Consider the following 16,280-nt stretch of genomic DNA (forward strand, 5'->3'; position numbering starts at 1 on the left):
ATTTGCTAAAAGGAAGGCAGCAGATCTTTAGCTGTCCCGCTCAGCATGCGGTAAGGATTTTATTGCTAGTCCTCCCAGGCAGAGCCAGTGCTTCCAAACCAAAGCCAGTTTCTAGAGTTCCCCGAAAAGACCGTCAAGAGATGGAAACATGTCCCCACAGATGGACTTATCTGCAAGTTTGTGGAGTGCCAGTCTGGGACACCAGTGCACAGGAGCAGGCAGATAAAGAAGGATGTTAAACGGAATGTCCATCTTCCTAACCCTGAGGCCCTCAGGAATTGCAATTGTCCCGTAAAATAAGAAAAGACTAGCCATAAATCTATCCCTATCCAAGATGTTCACATTTCCAGTGTTTGTTTACAGAGTTTCTCAAGCCAAGATGTATTTTTCTGCCTAAATTATACATCAGGAAGCGTTGGTCAAAGAACTCAATAATGCCCTCATATCCCCGTTTTTAGTTGTGTTCATTGACAACTTAGTTTCCCAATTTTTTCCCTAAAGTTTGCTTCTTTTTTCTGCAGCAGCATGACTATGTCTCCTGTTACACTTTATGCAGGGCTCTTTCTCAACCCTGTCTCAGCTTAGTGTTGGCGCCTTGATTCTCACCACTTATATCATTCACCATTCTCAAAAAAGAACAACCAGTATTGGAAAGCAGGTTACTGTGTCCTGTGTGGATTTTTCCTCCTAACTAGGACCCTCTTAGTGAGATACTTGATGCGTTTCATGTGCCTGCTACATGACACTGTGTCTAGTGGAACTAGTCTAGCCCTTGATGCCTCCATATATCCCCACTCCCTCCAACCAGCAACATATAAAGCTGAGTTGGTCTATGAACCGCATTTAAATGCTATATAACTATACATTTTTATTTTAATAAAATATAGTTGCCTCAAAGTGTACAGCTTTGAGGAATCTGGTAATCTTTTCAATTGTAGCAAGCAGCAGCATTTGAGCCAACCTCTCAGCTATGCATTCCCAAAAGTATTACAGTCCGGCTTCTGTATTCACTAAACGTTTCCTTCACTACCTATACACACATACTTGTATCCATAACTATCCAGAGTTGGGATCCAGTGCCGGCAGCTAATGTTCAACATCCCTATTGCAAATTACATGGTAATTTGTTGATGGAATTAAAATTGGAGGCTGCCTGGGATTTTGTTTCATTCCTCCCGTTCTGCGTCTATGTTAAAGTATCTATGTATTTATTGAACTTTTTTAGATAGGCCACCTCAGGGGATTTGAAACAGTCAAATGCAATGAGTTACACGAGTATCATAGCACAGGCCGAACAATCTCAAGAAACGTTATAAAAGAAACAAAAACTATAAGACTTACAAAGTACATGCTAGAGTCCATTATCTCATGCAGTTGACCCATAAAAAACTGTAATTACATTTAAAGGCCAAATATGCTGAATGCCATTGAACAATGTGCTTAAGAAATGTTTTTGTACTCTCTACCATGTTACCTGAACCCACGTTACGTTACAGGACGCGGGTGTGGGCATGCACTGATATGGTCTTTGTCTTGATGGTGTCCACAGGAAAGCTTTAGTGAATCGAGCAACCAGATGAGCTCCCGTCAGCAGCTCATGGAAGAGGAGCCCATGAGGCGCCCACAGTCCACCATTGAACAGAGTCTGGAGGAGCTGGAGGACAAAGGATTGATCCGGCCGCGGCGCGAGCCGGAGGAGCAGAACACTGACGCCTCGCCTGCTGCAACAACTGACCACATCACAGTGGTCATGATTGAGGCTCCATCCACAAGTAGCACAGGTACTACCTTCATGCTGTGGCAAGGGGTGGGAAATACCATGAGTGAGTGGGCTAGGGATTAGAGAGGGATTTCTGTGGCATTAAAGCACATGTTATGAACATCTTAGAGACCTTTAAGGATAAGGAAAAATGTGGTAACTTGATTAATATTTTGCCAATAGACACTTCAACCCAGGCTGTAGAGTTTCATATTGATTACTTCAAGGAGGTTGGATCAGGTGGCTCTAATTACTGAAACATCTTGCTTCCAGCCCTCCCTTACACTACTCAAGCTAAGAGATACTGGGAGTTGTGGTCTCTTAACCTCGTTGGACAAAAGACTCTGGGCCCGATTCACAAAGGGCATCCGCTCTTGTGGCGGAGGCCCCGCAGTTGGAAAATGACAATCAGAAGCTGGAAAAATCTTCCATTTGCTGTTCTTACATTATTGCTGTGCTATATGCTACTGCCATGACTCAATGTAGTGTTTATTTAATTTATGTACTGTAGAGTATGCAAGCTGCATCAGGTAAACCTTAAAATCTGTTATACAGTTCGGCAAACTGCAAGCTTCCTGCTCCCTACTGGCCTCACCGTAGCTTCCCGCTCACTCCTGGCTTCACCTTACTAGTCTTCTTTCATTTCCTGAGTCACACCGCTGGTATTTCCCCTGTTGTCCATGATGATCAACCTTTTTATGCTACAAATATTGCAGTAGGATGGGGCAAGGAGGTTAACAGCTGCATAGTCTGCTGTGTGGCTTAGGTCTGTCTGTAGAGGGGGGCGTAGCCAACAACATGGCTGAATAGTCGCACTCTCTTTGAACTCTGGATGGAGATAATTAATCTGTCGAAAAGCATGCCATAGTAGGGGGCATCCAGTGCAGCCGTGGCGATCTACATGCAGGTGTCACATCACCGAGTGACTATTTGCTGATTTCTGGCCCTGGACCCTGCTGGAAATTGGAATTTGGGGAAAGGAAATCCTGGCCAGGTGGTGGAGCATTAAATGTCGGCACTCAGCAGCTGAAGGTACCCAGGGTCCGACTGCTGGCGTTCTGCACCATCGGTTCTGGTAGATGCTCCTGTGGTGACGGAGTACCGGGACAGCTCTTGAAGACCACCTGGCCTTGTGCCGCGGAACCTGCTCCCCGCGATAAGGGCCTCTAGTTGTGCTGGGAGATGCAAGGGCGACAGGTGTTGCACCGCCGAGGCCTGCTGGTATGGCGGGGAGGAAGGAGGAGCTGAACAAGGGTGTGGACATGCACTAGTAAGGAGCGCCCGGGCTGGACTGCTGACGACCGCCACCAAATGCGGCCGTAGGTGCTCCGCAGTGACGCTGTACGGAGGCGACCTGTGCAGGCTGCCTGGATCCCGGGCCGCCAAGCCTGCTCCAACCAGCAAGGGCACACTATCAATGCGGGGCTGCTCGGACGACAAGGCCTCACAGCAGAGGTCCGCGATGTCCTGCAGGGGCAAGGGCCCGAGAGTGAGGATGAACTCAAAGGCAGAGAAGAACCGCTGACTGCCTTACACGCAGCAGTGAGGAGTGGCTGGGCCCAGAGGGAAGGCCAGCGCCGAGAGAGGCCCAGAACAAGTGGACCAGCGGAAGAGCATTAGTTATTTGAGTGCCACCTTCAGTTGCACATGTGGAGTAGTGTGGCTCACTGGTTAGAGGCAGCAGACACGAAAGCAGAGAACGGCCCGGGACCAGGGTTCAATTCCCAACGCGGCAGGGTCGTGGACCAGGGTCAGTGGACTCGATAATTCTCGCCTCGGTGCCTACTCTAACCAGGGATCACACTCGGCAACTCTGGGCATCAGCTTGCCTCATCTCTACAACGGCCCCCACATTCGCCGGGGATGCCTGGTTTCATCTTGGAGATACCCAGTAGGGACCATCTCACAGGGATAGCCAGGATGGGTTCCCCAGCGGTCTACAGTGCCACGACGCCTCAGGCAGCAGTGCGCTTTACAAGACACATACATTTACATTTACATTTACATTTACATGTGGGCACGACAGAGATACCCTCCCCAAAGGGAAAACAGAGAGACTGCTGGGGGCATCGGACACTGCGCTGCTGACTTGTTGGCTGCTGGTGCCGGGTTCTGTGCTGGATAGGGTGGGCCCAAGCGTGCAGAAAAACGATACTGCAGGACACCTTGTGGTCGAGCATGGAGCCCGTGAGCCAGTGGGGAGGCTGCAAGGTGGTGCCTCTTGATGCCCCACGAATGGGGCATGTCCTGGTCGCTGAGTGCGGTTGCCACCGGGGGACACCATAGAAGAACTTCACCTGCGCTGTTGAGGGCCGGTGGTGAGCAGCACAAAAGGCACATTGAGGCCTGGGTGGTGGCCAAAGGCTCTTTCAGCGGGTGAGAAAGTGGGTCACTGGTAGCTGCAGGTCATCCGGATTGCCCTATGCAACCCTGTCCTGATGCCAACTGGACACTGGACTGTTTACTTATTCGCCGGGGTTAGTCCCTCCTGACTCCTGCATTCTGCCACCTCACCCCTTCAGTGACAGTTCAGGCAGGGGGGCGCCTCAAATGCATGTGAGACTGCCCAACAGAAACCGCAGCACAGATTGGACTGGCCGGGCTACAGAGAGGATAGTAACTTGCTCCCCTAGATGGTCTGAATCGTGTGCACTGTGGTAGGGGACAGTGGCAGGTACATGTAGTGATCCGGACCAGTGCAATACATAGCATCCACTAATTGCACAGCGGAGGACACAATGGCAGAAACACGGGGGCTGCAGCTCAACCAAGGGACCGGGGAGCGGCGCCATTATTCTCTCTTCCCTCCCCAGGCCCTTTTGGCTGCCCCGCTCTCGCCTACCTTTCCACTTCGACAGTCTTGTGTTAACCTGCACAAGGTTACTGGATTCTCACCTGATAACTAGCGCAACTGCTGATAGCCCAACATCATGGTGAAAGAGAAACACACCAAACACCCTCACCACAGAAAAATGGACCACTATACCAAAGTGATGGACCCTCAGGTAAACACGGGGGAGGGTTTACAGTCTCTGCAGAATAATACCACATTATTGCAAGCGATCCAATCATTGAGAGAGGTGCTGAAGGGCAAGATAGAGGAGGTATGCCCGGAGGTGTCTCTTGTGCACTAAGACCTACCCAATGTCTCAGAAAGAGTAACAGAGACTAAGACTTGACTCTCGGACGTGGAGGACATAGTACGGGATCTCCGGAAAAGTTGGAAGAGCTCCACAACACAAATAAGGATGTATTATGGTGTTTGGAAGATGCAGAAAATTGACCCCCGTAGAAATAACCTCAGTTTTGTTGGATATTCAGAGGACGCAAGAGGTGCTAGTGTGCCTGTGTTGTTGGCAAACTGGCTCAAGGCCACACTACCATCCAGCCAATTTTCTGCTTGTTTTGTAATAGTACAGACACACAAAGCGTTGAGCGGCAGGCCGCCACCAGGCCCTCACCTTGCACATCATAGCAAAGTTCCTTAACTTCCTGGATCGGAACATGATTCTGCAGGAGGTACATCGCAAAGGGTAGGTCAGGTACAAAAACTCAAAGATTATGGTGTTTCCTGACTATAGCTGTGAGGTCCAACGCCAGAGAGTACGTTTGACTCTGTGGAAGTAAAAACTAAGCACCCTCTAACCGCAATACATGTTGCTGTTTCCAGCAAAGCTAAAGGTTCTTTATCAACGAAAGGCCCACTTCTTTCAATCACCAGAGGAAGCTTGAGCGTGGATAGAAGAGCACCTGCTCTTGCCCTTCCAGAAGGAATCACGATTACAATGATGACCGCCTCATAGCCTGGGTGCCAACCTGAGGACAGCCAGCAGCAGAGATGGAGTAGGCCACAGACCACAAGGAAAGGGCAAGGAGGACAGGCCGAGGAGGACAGGCCTGGGAAGAGGGCATTCCACAGACACGAAAGGCGAATATAGTCAATCTTCAAAAAGGGCCAGGGGCTCTGCCCAATTGTGGGCTTCCTCTTCAGAGAAAGAAAGGATGAGTTTTCCTCAGAGTCTGAGAGTCTGCATTCCCTCACAGCCAAAATTTCAGTGTTGGAGCAAGATGTAGAGCAGTTGCAGCAGCCATCACAGGCATAAGTACAAGATCCGGAAAAAACAGATCCCTAAAATGGCAACAGTAAGCTGGCGACAGGACAAATGGACACGCAGCACACACCCAACACCACACGGGTGATTACCTTTGTATTGAGATTAATCTCACTCCCTCCTTGACTGCTGTGGATTGTCATTCTTTGGCTTTTTTCTTTCTGTTTGTTCTAAGGTTTTAAATGGTACGGTGTTTGGGCACTGAGTAATGCTAAGGGGTGGGTGACAGACCACTACTCCTCTTGCACACAGTTGTTTTATAATGGAGTGGTTAAGTGCTGCAGGAAGGTCGTGGGGAGAGGGGAGGTGGGTTGGTTGGCAAAGGGGGAATTTAATTGCTCTTTTTCATTTGTTGTTCGTGCACAGTTTTAGAGGACACACACACACACACAAGGCAAAAAGTGAGCTACATGAGTTTCCACACATCGTTAAGACAGTTCCCAAGAATACACCATGGCCTCAGCTGAGACTGCTAAGTTCACAATACTGATATGGAATGTCAACGGACTAGGAGATAAGATCAACCAGGGGCTGGTGGGTTAAGGGGAGCGACCCTTGACCCTTCCAGGTAGGTCACTTCCCCTCCGCACAGCACCACCTGTGTGTCCCTGCCCCAGGTGCCGCTGCTGAGGAAGTTCGAGGCCCTCCTCCACCCGCAGGCTACCACCTGCGCCTCATCCCTGGTGGCCAGTGGTAGGCCATAGGTTTGCTCATCCTCCATTGTATTGCCTATATTTTCTTTCATTGCTCCCATTGTAGTGACTGCATTTTCATTGTTGTGCCTGTGACTGCTGTTGTCTGTCTCCCTCGCTGCCTGTACGTGGTCTGTGCCCGTTCTCTCTCTCTCTATTCCCCTTTGCTGCCCCCATGTCTCTCTGCCCGGTTTCCCTTCTGCTCCCCTCGCTTCCCCTGTGTCTCTCTGCCCGGTTTTTCCTTCGGCTCCCCTCGCGGCCCCCGTGTCTCTCTGCCCGTTTTTGCCTTCTGTTGCTTAGCTGCCCCTGCATTTCTGTGACCTTTCTGCCCTTTCTTGTTACCTTTGTGCCCTCTGTGCCACTCGTTTCCCCCATTTTTTAGGGACCTTTCTGCACTTTCCTGGGACCTTTCTGCTTCTGTGCCACTCGTTTCCCCCCGTTTTTTGTGACCTTTCTGCCCTTTCTTGGGACCTTTCTTCCTTCTGTGCCACTCGTTTCCTCCCATTTTTTGTGACCTTTTTGCCTTCTGTGCCACTCGTTTCCCCCTGTATTCTTGTGACCTTTTTGCTCTTTTTTGACCTTTCTGCCCTCTGTGCCACTCGTTTCCCCCTCAATTGTTGTGCCCTTTTGCCTTCTGTTTCCTTGGTCGCCCCTCACCGCCCACGCCACTGCGTCCCCTGCGGGTCCGTCCCCCTGATTGCCCCCGCCTCCCAGCTGCTCCTCACTCCCACCTCCCCATACATGCCGGCCGCTGTGCGTTCGTGTCGCTGGTGCGCGGCAAGCCCTTCTGACCCCGTCCTCGCCTGGACTGTGCCCGGCCCCAGAACTACTGGCCCCCGCACTCGCTATGACGACCGCCGCCACTATGACGCCAGCACTCTGCACGCTCTTAACCCCGCACGGACCCACAACTGCTTCAAGGCCGCCCGAAACGCACACACGGTCCTTTCACCTGCCGGAACTGCAGCTACACCAGCCACAGAGCCGACGAACCACCCGCCAAGAAAGACCTCAACCACCTCCGATGCATACTACTGAACACCCGCTCCGCACGCAAACACGCTGTCGAGCTCTGGGACCTGCTCAACACAAACTCCCCGGACGTCGTCTTTCTGACAGAGACTTGGTTGAACAACTCCTCCGCACCCGACATCACCATAGCCATCCCAGACGGCTACAAGATCACCCGCAGAGACCGCATCAACGGAGTCGGAGGAGAAACCGCCATCGTCCACAAGAAAAGCATCAGGGTCTCGACTAGCACCGACGACGCGCCCAGAACCGCCGAACACATGCATTTCTAGATCCACACTGACCCCAACTCCACCCTCAGAGGCACCCTTGTCTACCGACCCCCCGGACCCCGCCCCCAGTTCAGCGACTCCATCAGCACGCACGCCCTGACCTCTACCGACTACATCCTCCTCGGAGACCTCAACTTTCACCTTGTGAACAACAACAACAGCAACTCCACCACCCTGATCGACAACCTCGCCAACCTCGGACTGAGGCAACTTATCGCAACGCCCACCTACTCCGCCGGCCACACGCTCAACCCCGTCTTCTCCTCAAGCCCGCACGTCTACGTCAGCCACACCACCGAACTCCTCCTGACCGACCACCGCTGCATCCACTTCACCTTCCAGAAACCCACCACACACCACCCCACCCAACAGATCCCACGCCACCGCTGGAGCAATATCACCGAAGACCAACTACATGCAAACCTCCGTCTCAGCCCACCCACCGAACCCTCCAACACTGACGTCGCTGCCCACAACCTCAGAAGCTGGATCGAGGACTGCGCCAACACCCTCGCCCGCTGAAGAAACCCCCCCACAGAGACACCAGCAAGAGGGCCAGCTGGTTGACCCCAGAACTTCTAGATTCCAAGCAAGCCTGCGGAAACTAGAGAATAAATGACACAGTGAACAAACTCCGGACAACCACGCAGCAAACAAGGACACCGTCCGCAACCACCACCACCTCATCAGGGCTGCCAAGAAGACTTCCTTCAAAGACCGCCTCAACAACAACGCACACGACAGCAAGGAGCTCTTCAACATCGTGAAGGAACTCTCCAAAACCGACGGCGGGATGCCGTTGGTGTTACAAGCCCTGTGCGATTCCCTTGACACTTTCTTCCACCACAAGATAGCAGACATCCACGACAGCTTCAACACCCGGACAGCCCAAACAGACAGCAACACAACAGACCCTCCACACACCATCAACCACGTCCCCTTGCTAGCCTGGACCAGCGTGAGCGTCAATGACAAAATCAAAATCATGAGCACAATCCACTCCGGCTCTCCGTCAGACACATTCCCGCACCACGTCTTCAACAAAGCAAGCAGCTCCATCGCACCCCACCTACGCAACGTCATCAATCTCTCCCTTGAGACCGCGACCTTCCCAGAGAGCTGGAAACACGGTGAGATCAATGCCCTACTCAAGAAACCCAAGGCAGACCCAAGAGACCTCAAGAACTTCCAACCCATCTCTCTGCTCCCCTTTCCGGCCAAGGTCATCAAGAAAATCGTTAACAGACAGCTAACCTGATACCTTGAAGAGAACAGAATCCTGGACCCTTTCTAGTCAGGGTTCCGCAGCAACCACAGCACTGAGACCGCCCTCATCACCGCCACCGACGACATCAGGACACTGCTAGACAACGGGGAGACTGCAGCACTCATCCTCCTAGACCTCTCCGCCGCCTTCGACACTGTCTGCCACCGCACACTAGGTGCACGCCTCCACACCGCAGGGATCCCAGACAAAGCTCTGGAATGGACCCCCTCCTTCCTCTCCGGCAGAACCCAGAGCATCCGCTTCCCCCGTTCCATTCCAAAGCCTCCAAGATCATCTGCGGCGTACCCCAAGGATCCTCCCTCAGCCCGACACTGTTCAACATTTACATGGCCCCGCTCGCACACGTCGTCCAACAGCACAACCTCAACATAATCTCCTACGCCGACGACACTCAACTGATCCTCTCCCTCACCAAGGACCCCATCACCGCCAAAGCCAAACTCCATGAAGTAATAAAGGCCGTTGCGGACTGGAGGATGATCAGCCGTCTAAAGCTGAACACAGACAAGACGGAGGTCCTCATCCTCGGCCCCAACCCGTCAGCCTGGGCCGACTCCTGGTGGCCAACGGCACTGGGGGCAGCCTCGACCCCCACCGACCATGCACGCAACCTGGGAATCATCCTCGACTCAACGCTCTCAGTGACCTAGCAAGTCAACGCCGTCTCCTCCTCCTGCTTCAACAGTCTCCGCATGCTCCGCAAGATCTACAGATGGATCCCGACAGATACAAGAAAGACAGTCACCCAGGCCCTCGTCAGCAGCAGACTCGACTACGGAAATGCCCTCTATGCGGGAGCCCCGACCAAGCTCATCAATCAATTACAAGGCATCCAAAACGCCTCGGCATGACTGATCCTGGAGAAGTGTGGCTCACTGGTTAGAGGAGGCAGACCCGGACGCTGAGGTCAGGCCCGGGACCAGGGTTCAATTCCCGATGCGGCATGGTCTTGAGCCCAAAATGTCCACGGACTCGGTAATTCTCGCTTCGGTGCCTACTCGAATCACAGGTTCACACTCTGCAACTCTGGGCAATAGCTTGCTTAATCTCCACAACGGCCCCCCGCGGCGGGATGCCTGGCTTTCACCTTGGGGATACCAAGTAGGGGCTATCTCACAGGGAAAAACCAGGACGGGTTCCCAATGCAAAGCGCTTTGAGACCTGGCGGTGATATTGCGCTATATAAAAACCCATCCATCCATCCACCCTCGATGTACCACGACACGGCCAAATCACCCCCCACCTGAGAAACCTGCACTGGCTCCCCGTCAACAAGAGGATATCCTTTAAGCTCCTCATCCACGCACACAAGGCAGTCCACAAGACCGGCCCAGCCTACCTCAACAGACGGCTTTCCTTCTACATCCCCAACCGCCAGCTACGCTCTGCCGACCTCTCACTTGCCACCGTCCCGTGCGTCCGAAGAACAACCACCGGCGGGAGATCCTTCTCCCACCTCGCTGCCAAGACATGGAACACCCTCCCACTGAGCCTACGACAGACCCAAGACCTGCTGACCTTCAGAAGGATACTAAAGACCTGGCTGTTTGATCAGTAGCGGCCCCCACCTCCTCCGCCCCAGCGCCTTGAGACCCTCGCGGGTATGTAATGCGCTTAACAAATGACTGATTGATTGATTAAATGCATACAACCTGACATAGTAATGCTTCAGGAGACATGACTATGGGGTAATCAGGGTAGATTTCTAGGCAGTATTTGTTAAAAAAGTCCCCCATTTTGAAGTGACATGCAGATGGACGGACCCCCTGGGTTGGTACATAGGGTTTATGGGGTTGTGGGGGAGACGGGAGGTCACCTTGATAATGGGACATCACCTTGATATATGTGTCTGCACTGCCTCGGCCGCAGTCCTTACTTTGACTAACGTGGTGGACATTCTCTTACAGATGCCCTCTTACCTTCATGTTATAGGAGGGGATTTCAATGATGTAATGCATGCACCACTTGATCGATCCAAGAAACATGAGGGGCTTACACACATAACCCCGCTGGCCCGCTTCAGTAGCACATTGGGGCTAACTGACATATGCCGCCGTCAACATTTGCATGATAGATAATACTCATACTTTTCTCATGTCCACAAAGCGAACTCCTGGCTGGACTACATATTTCTACCTGCTGGTGAGGAGGGTGAGATCGGGCAGGCTGACTACTTAGCGCAGGCCTGTCTGATCATTTCCTGCTCCTGGTGTGACTAGGAACACTGCCCAACTGTCCAAGCACAGGGTTGCGACTTGATGCCTAGGACCTGGGAGATGGGGAGGTAATAAGCGGTCTTTGGGTTGCCACTGAACATTTCTACTTAGAAAATACAGAGTCAGCACTTATGCTATACTGTAGAATGACTAGAAAACAGTGCTACGCAACATGCCTCAAAATGTAATATCCCGGAAAAAGAAGAGGGGGTTGAGAAGTTGGAACAACTAGAGCTTCAAATCCTCCACTTAGAGGGATGGTCCATTAGCAGGCGAGAACCCTTGGTCTCTCTGCAGTTAGATCCCCTATGAATAGAGTACTGTGACCTGGAGCAGGACAACGCCAAAAAGCAGAGACTGGTGACCCTACACCAACTATATGAGGTTGGGGACAAGGGGGGGAAGCTTCTTGCCTGGGTTAGCAAAAAGGAGGTAGAAGCCAGATGGGCACAGGGTCTTATTGATGACACTGTACAACTCACAACACAGACATACAGATCACTCAGGTGTTTGCGGACTACTACAGATTATTCTATGAAGCGCGTTCACTTAGCAGTTCCTCAGATATAGACCCCTATCTGGCTGCCATTTAGACCCCAGTGCTTGGGGAAGGAGAAGTAGAGGGCTGGAAGGTGGCCTAATATTGATGTAAGTACAGGAGGTGGTCTCTAAGCTAAACCCAAGTCAAACCCTGGGCCTCAGGGGCATTCCCGCTGAGTTTTATAAAAGCTGCATGGATTTACTGGGACCACACTTATTAAATCTTTACCAAGGCAAGGATGGTACTCTTCCTCTAAACCTCCAAACTGCCCCGATCACGGTCTTACATAAAGACAGCAAAACCAAAGACAGGCTTGGCTCATACTGTCCCATTTCATTATTGAACACTGAACTTCAAATACTAGCCACATACTTGCAACATGTTTATTGAAGGTCATCGCATCACTCATTCACAATGACCAGTCCAGGTTCAGGCCAAGTCATGCTACCTAGTTGAATCTCGGTAGAACTCATAACTGGCTGATGGAGGTCAAGGACCGTTTAGCTCCACACGTTTTTCTGTTGTTAGACACAGAAAAGGTATTTGATGCAGTGCATTGGCCTTTTCTGAATTGTAAACTAGATTTGGGCTGAAATTTCAAAAATTGATAGTGCTATTATATAGTGAACTGACAGCAGGGGTAAAGATGAACAGGACGTTGTTGTTGAGATTCCCAATTGGATGGGAGTCCAGGCAGAGGTGTTCCCTATCCCCTCCCCTTTTTGCGTTTACTGTGGAATCCTTGACGTGTGCCATTTGAGCACACCCAGAGGTCAGGGATTTCCAAATTACTCCCAGTGATGATGTAGAGGAGAAGATTTAACTCTACGCCGACTATATTCTTTTATGCAAACCAGCACCTATGACAACTGTCCCGTCTCTTTCACACTCTAGGGGAATGTGGGAGACACTCAGAATTAATTGCAATAAGTCTACGCTGTATTGTCCTGGGCATATACAAGACTGGCCTCCCTTGCTGGGGGATTTCAAGGTAACTACTGAGCGTTTTAAATATCTCGGTATCTTTATGACACCCTATAGTGAGGTGTGTCAAAACCGCAAAATTGGGAAGGTAATATCTCATTTTAAGGGAGATGCAGAGTGGTGGAAAGACCTTCCCCTCTCGTTACTATGACCGGTGGTCATTTTTAAAATGATTACCTTGGCCCAACTCCTCTACGCCCTCCAAAATACGTACCACCCACTGCCTAGGACAGTGTTCACTGACTATGCTGGGGAGGTACGATCGTTGCAATGGCAGTGTAGGCAGCCCAGGATAGCTCTGAAGACTTTACAGTGCAACCCCTGTGGGTAGCATTACGCAACATTGAGGCGTACATTGGGCTGCACATCTAGGCTCAATTAATGAATAGGTACATGCATTGAGAGACAATTCTATATATAGAATGAAGAGGGCAACACTTCAACCCGCACTCACCTGCACTGTCTCTATAGTGGTAACAGTATGAGCAGTCTACTTCCAATCAATTGAGGGGGCTTGCAAAATCACCAAAGAAATGCCACTTTGTAGAAGGACATGGCTCAGAGCGGTTGGTAAACTGTAAGGCTTTGGGGTGTGGGATATGCTGGGAGTCTCCACGGTGAGGGATATCAATGAAGGAAGGGAACTCAAACCCCTAACGACCTTCTGTACAGAATACAGTCTACACACGTCCTAATTGATCAAATATGCGCAATTGCAACATGCGTGGTTGGTAGAGGGGCTAGTGTGCACTGAGTTACCAGAATACACACCATTGGAGGGGAGACTGCTGCAGGAAGCGCTTACAAGAAAAGCAGTGCCAATCACATATAAGACACTAAACAATAATATGCCTGATAATCTTGGTCGGCTAGGAGAGGGAAACAGGAGAAATGGAAGATGTTGATTTGGAAGCGGCCCTTAAGCAACCCACAGGGTGGTAGACCTTAAAGCCGAACTACGCCTCATCCTTTATAAATTTTGTATAGGATACATTATGACAGAGACAGATTGCATACAATGGGGAGGGCAGAGACCCTGGCATGTCTTCGGTGGCAGATTGCTAGGGACAACTTTCTTCACACAATAAAGGGTTGTCTCATCATCCAGGCCTACTGGAAGACAATCATTGAGGAGCTTAGTGCGGTTGTAGAGGTATCTTTTGCAGCGATACCCAAATGTGTCCTTCTGGGCATCCCAAATGATAAAGACGCTCCTAGATCCCAACTCCTCTTTAGTGCCATCGGTCTAATAGTTGCTAAGAGTGATGTAGCCAGGCGATTGAGGGTGGCAAAGGTTCCCACCATCCAAGAATGGAGAACGGGGATGGGCCTCTATATAGGAGTAGAAAAGGTCACTTATGAAAGTTGGCGCTGCTCCCGGAAATTCCAAAAGGTCTAGGGTTGTTAGATGAATCAATATGGGTTTGATCTGTTGGAGGACGCACAGGGTCCAAGGCGCAGATAGAGGCCCCAGTATTTTTTTAACTTATTTATTTTATTTAACTCATTTGTATGGCAGTGAATCATCCCCAGAGGGATCTCTCAGCGCCTGAGAGAGGGACACCAAATAGGCTTTAGAGTCTACAGCCAGGTTTTGAGTAGCTTCTTGAACTGTGCGAAAGTAGAGCAAGCACGTATCTCCTCCGGGACCCTATTCCAATGCTGAGGGGCAAGATAAGAAAAAGCCTGTCCACCTAGCTTGACCTTTCTAATCCTCTGAGTACCGAGTAGGGAGCGATTGCTAGATCTTAACTGCCGCATAGGTCAGTACAATTCAAGCTTTTTTTTCAAGTAGGCAGGGCCATTGCCCTGTATGGACTTAAAGATCGTACATAACAATTTAAAGATGGACGGCCCGCTTCCTGATGGTGTGCCAGTGCAATTGATGTAGGAGAGGGGCAGATGGTCTATGTGCTGGCCTATTCAGGGCTAGGCGGGCTGGCGTGTTTTGGACCACCTGCAATTTTGATGCCAGGTCTTCCCTTATTACCACAAGCAGGGAGTTGCCATAGTCTATTCGGCTGATCAAAAGTGACCGAATCAGAGTCTTCCTGGCCGCTAGAGGGATCCACAGGAATATATTCCCAATCATCCTCATTGTTCCACAGCAGGCACCTGACAATGATTTAACATATTTTCCCATCAAATGTTTATTGTCCATTCTAATGCCTAGATCCTTCGCCCATTTCTTTGGGGAAGGCGGCGCTCCCAGTTCTGAATGCCACCAGTCAGAGGTCCACAGATCTTCTGCTGTCCCAAATAGCAATATCTCGGTTTTAGTGGAGTTCAGCTGAAGGAAAATCTTACTCATCCAGCTTGCTATAATAGACATGCAATTTTTGAACTTTTGCTTTGTTATTGTGACATCTTCCTCTATGGGAACTATCAGCTGCGTGCCGTCTGCGTAAGATATTGTTTCAAACCCACAGCTTCTGATAATACCGGCCAAGGGAGCCACGTATATATTAGACAAAGTGGGACTAAGGATAGATCCCTGGGGGACTCCCTTGTCCACCACAGTCGTTTGAGACAAAAGAGAGTCCAGCTGAACACATTGTGACCTGTCCGACAGATAGCTTTGTATCCATTTCAAAACCATTCCCCTGACACCAATCCCTCGCAACCTATCTAATAGGATTCGGTGAGAGATGGTGTCAACGATGGCTGAGAGATTGAGAAGGACCAACATCGTAGGGGTTCCCTTGTCCAGCGACATCCTTAGGGAATCAGTAACCTCCAGTACGGCGGCCTCTGTACTATGAGAGGCCCGAAAGCCGGACTGGGAAGGGTCCAATTAGTTGTTTTTTTTCCAAGTAGTCGGAAAGGTGCCTATTAATTATAGTCTCCAAGATTTTTGAACAACAAGGGAGAAGAGAGATTGGCCAGTAGCTTTGCAGATCATTAGGGTCCACCGATGCCTTTTTAGGCAGTGGCTTAATTCCCGCAGAAGTCTTGGGAATCCCAGAGTCGCGAAGCGCACAGCGTCCGTTCGCTGGCTACTTGAGGGCAAGAAACAAAATGGATGCCGTATCTAAGATGGAACCCGTGGGTACAGATATAGAAACCCACGAAACAGACGAATGGTTTAGGTTAGCACAGCGAAACTGCGTACACCCACTAAACTCGCCATTTGCGGTTCATAGATACCAGACTCGACCATATTCGTGCGAGCCAAAAACATCACTTACGATCGTCACGGAACCTCACAGTGCTGGGTTGCTTTCTTTGGGCGGGAGGTGCCGCCAGAGTGGCTCTGCGTACATGTTTTTTGTCCACCTACTGTGGGGGCTTAGCCACCTCGGATCTGCAGTCGTATTACCAAGCCGCTCATCTCCTCATTCTAAACGAATGGTGGTACGGTGACGGTGGGGATCCAGCCTATGC

General features: G+C 50.7%; 1 protein-coding gene across 4 annotated transcripts in view; it reads left to right on the top strand.

The window, feature by feature from the left end:
- The window catches only part of FMNL1 (formin like 1), a 419,565-nt gene that overhangs the window by 294,449 nt on the left and 108,836 nt on the right, over nucleotides 1–16,280 (top strand). For all 4 annotated transcript variants that reach the window (XM_086923863.1, XM_086923862.1, XM_086923864.1 and 1 more), the window contains one exon: nucleotides 1,550–1,781. In XM_086923863.1, the coding sequence (XP_086779989.1) occupies nucleotides 1,550–1,781 (232 nt within the window). The remainder of the gene's footprint in view (nucleotides 1–1,549; nucleotides 1,782–16,280) is intronic.

The sequence above is a fragment of the Lissotriton vulgaris genome, chromosome 5 (assembly GCF_964263255.1).
Source record: "Lissotriton vulgaris chromosome 5, aLisVul1.2, whole genome shotgun sequence".
Classification (NCBI taxonomy): Eukaryota; Metazoa; Chordata; class Amphibia; order Caudata; family Salamandridae; genus Lissotriton; species Lissotriton vulgaris.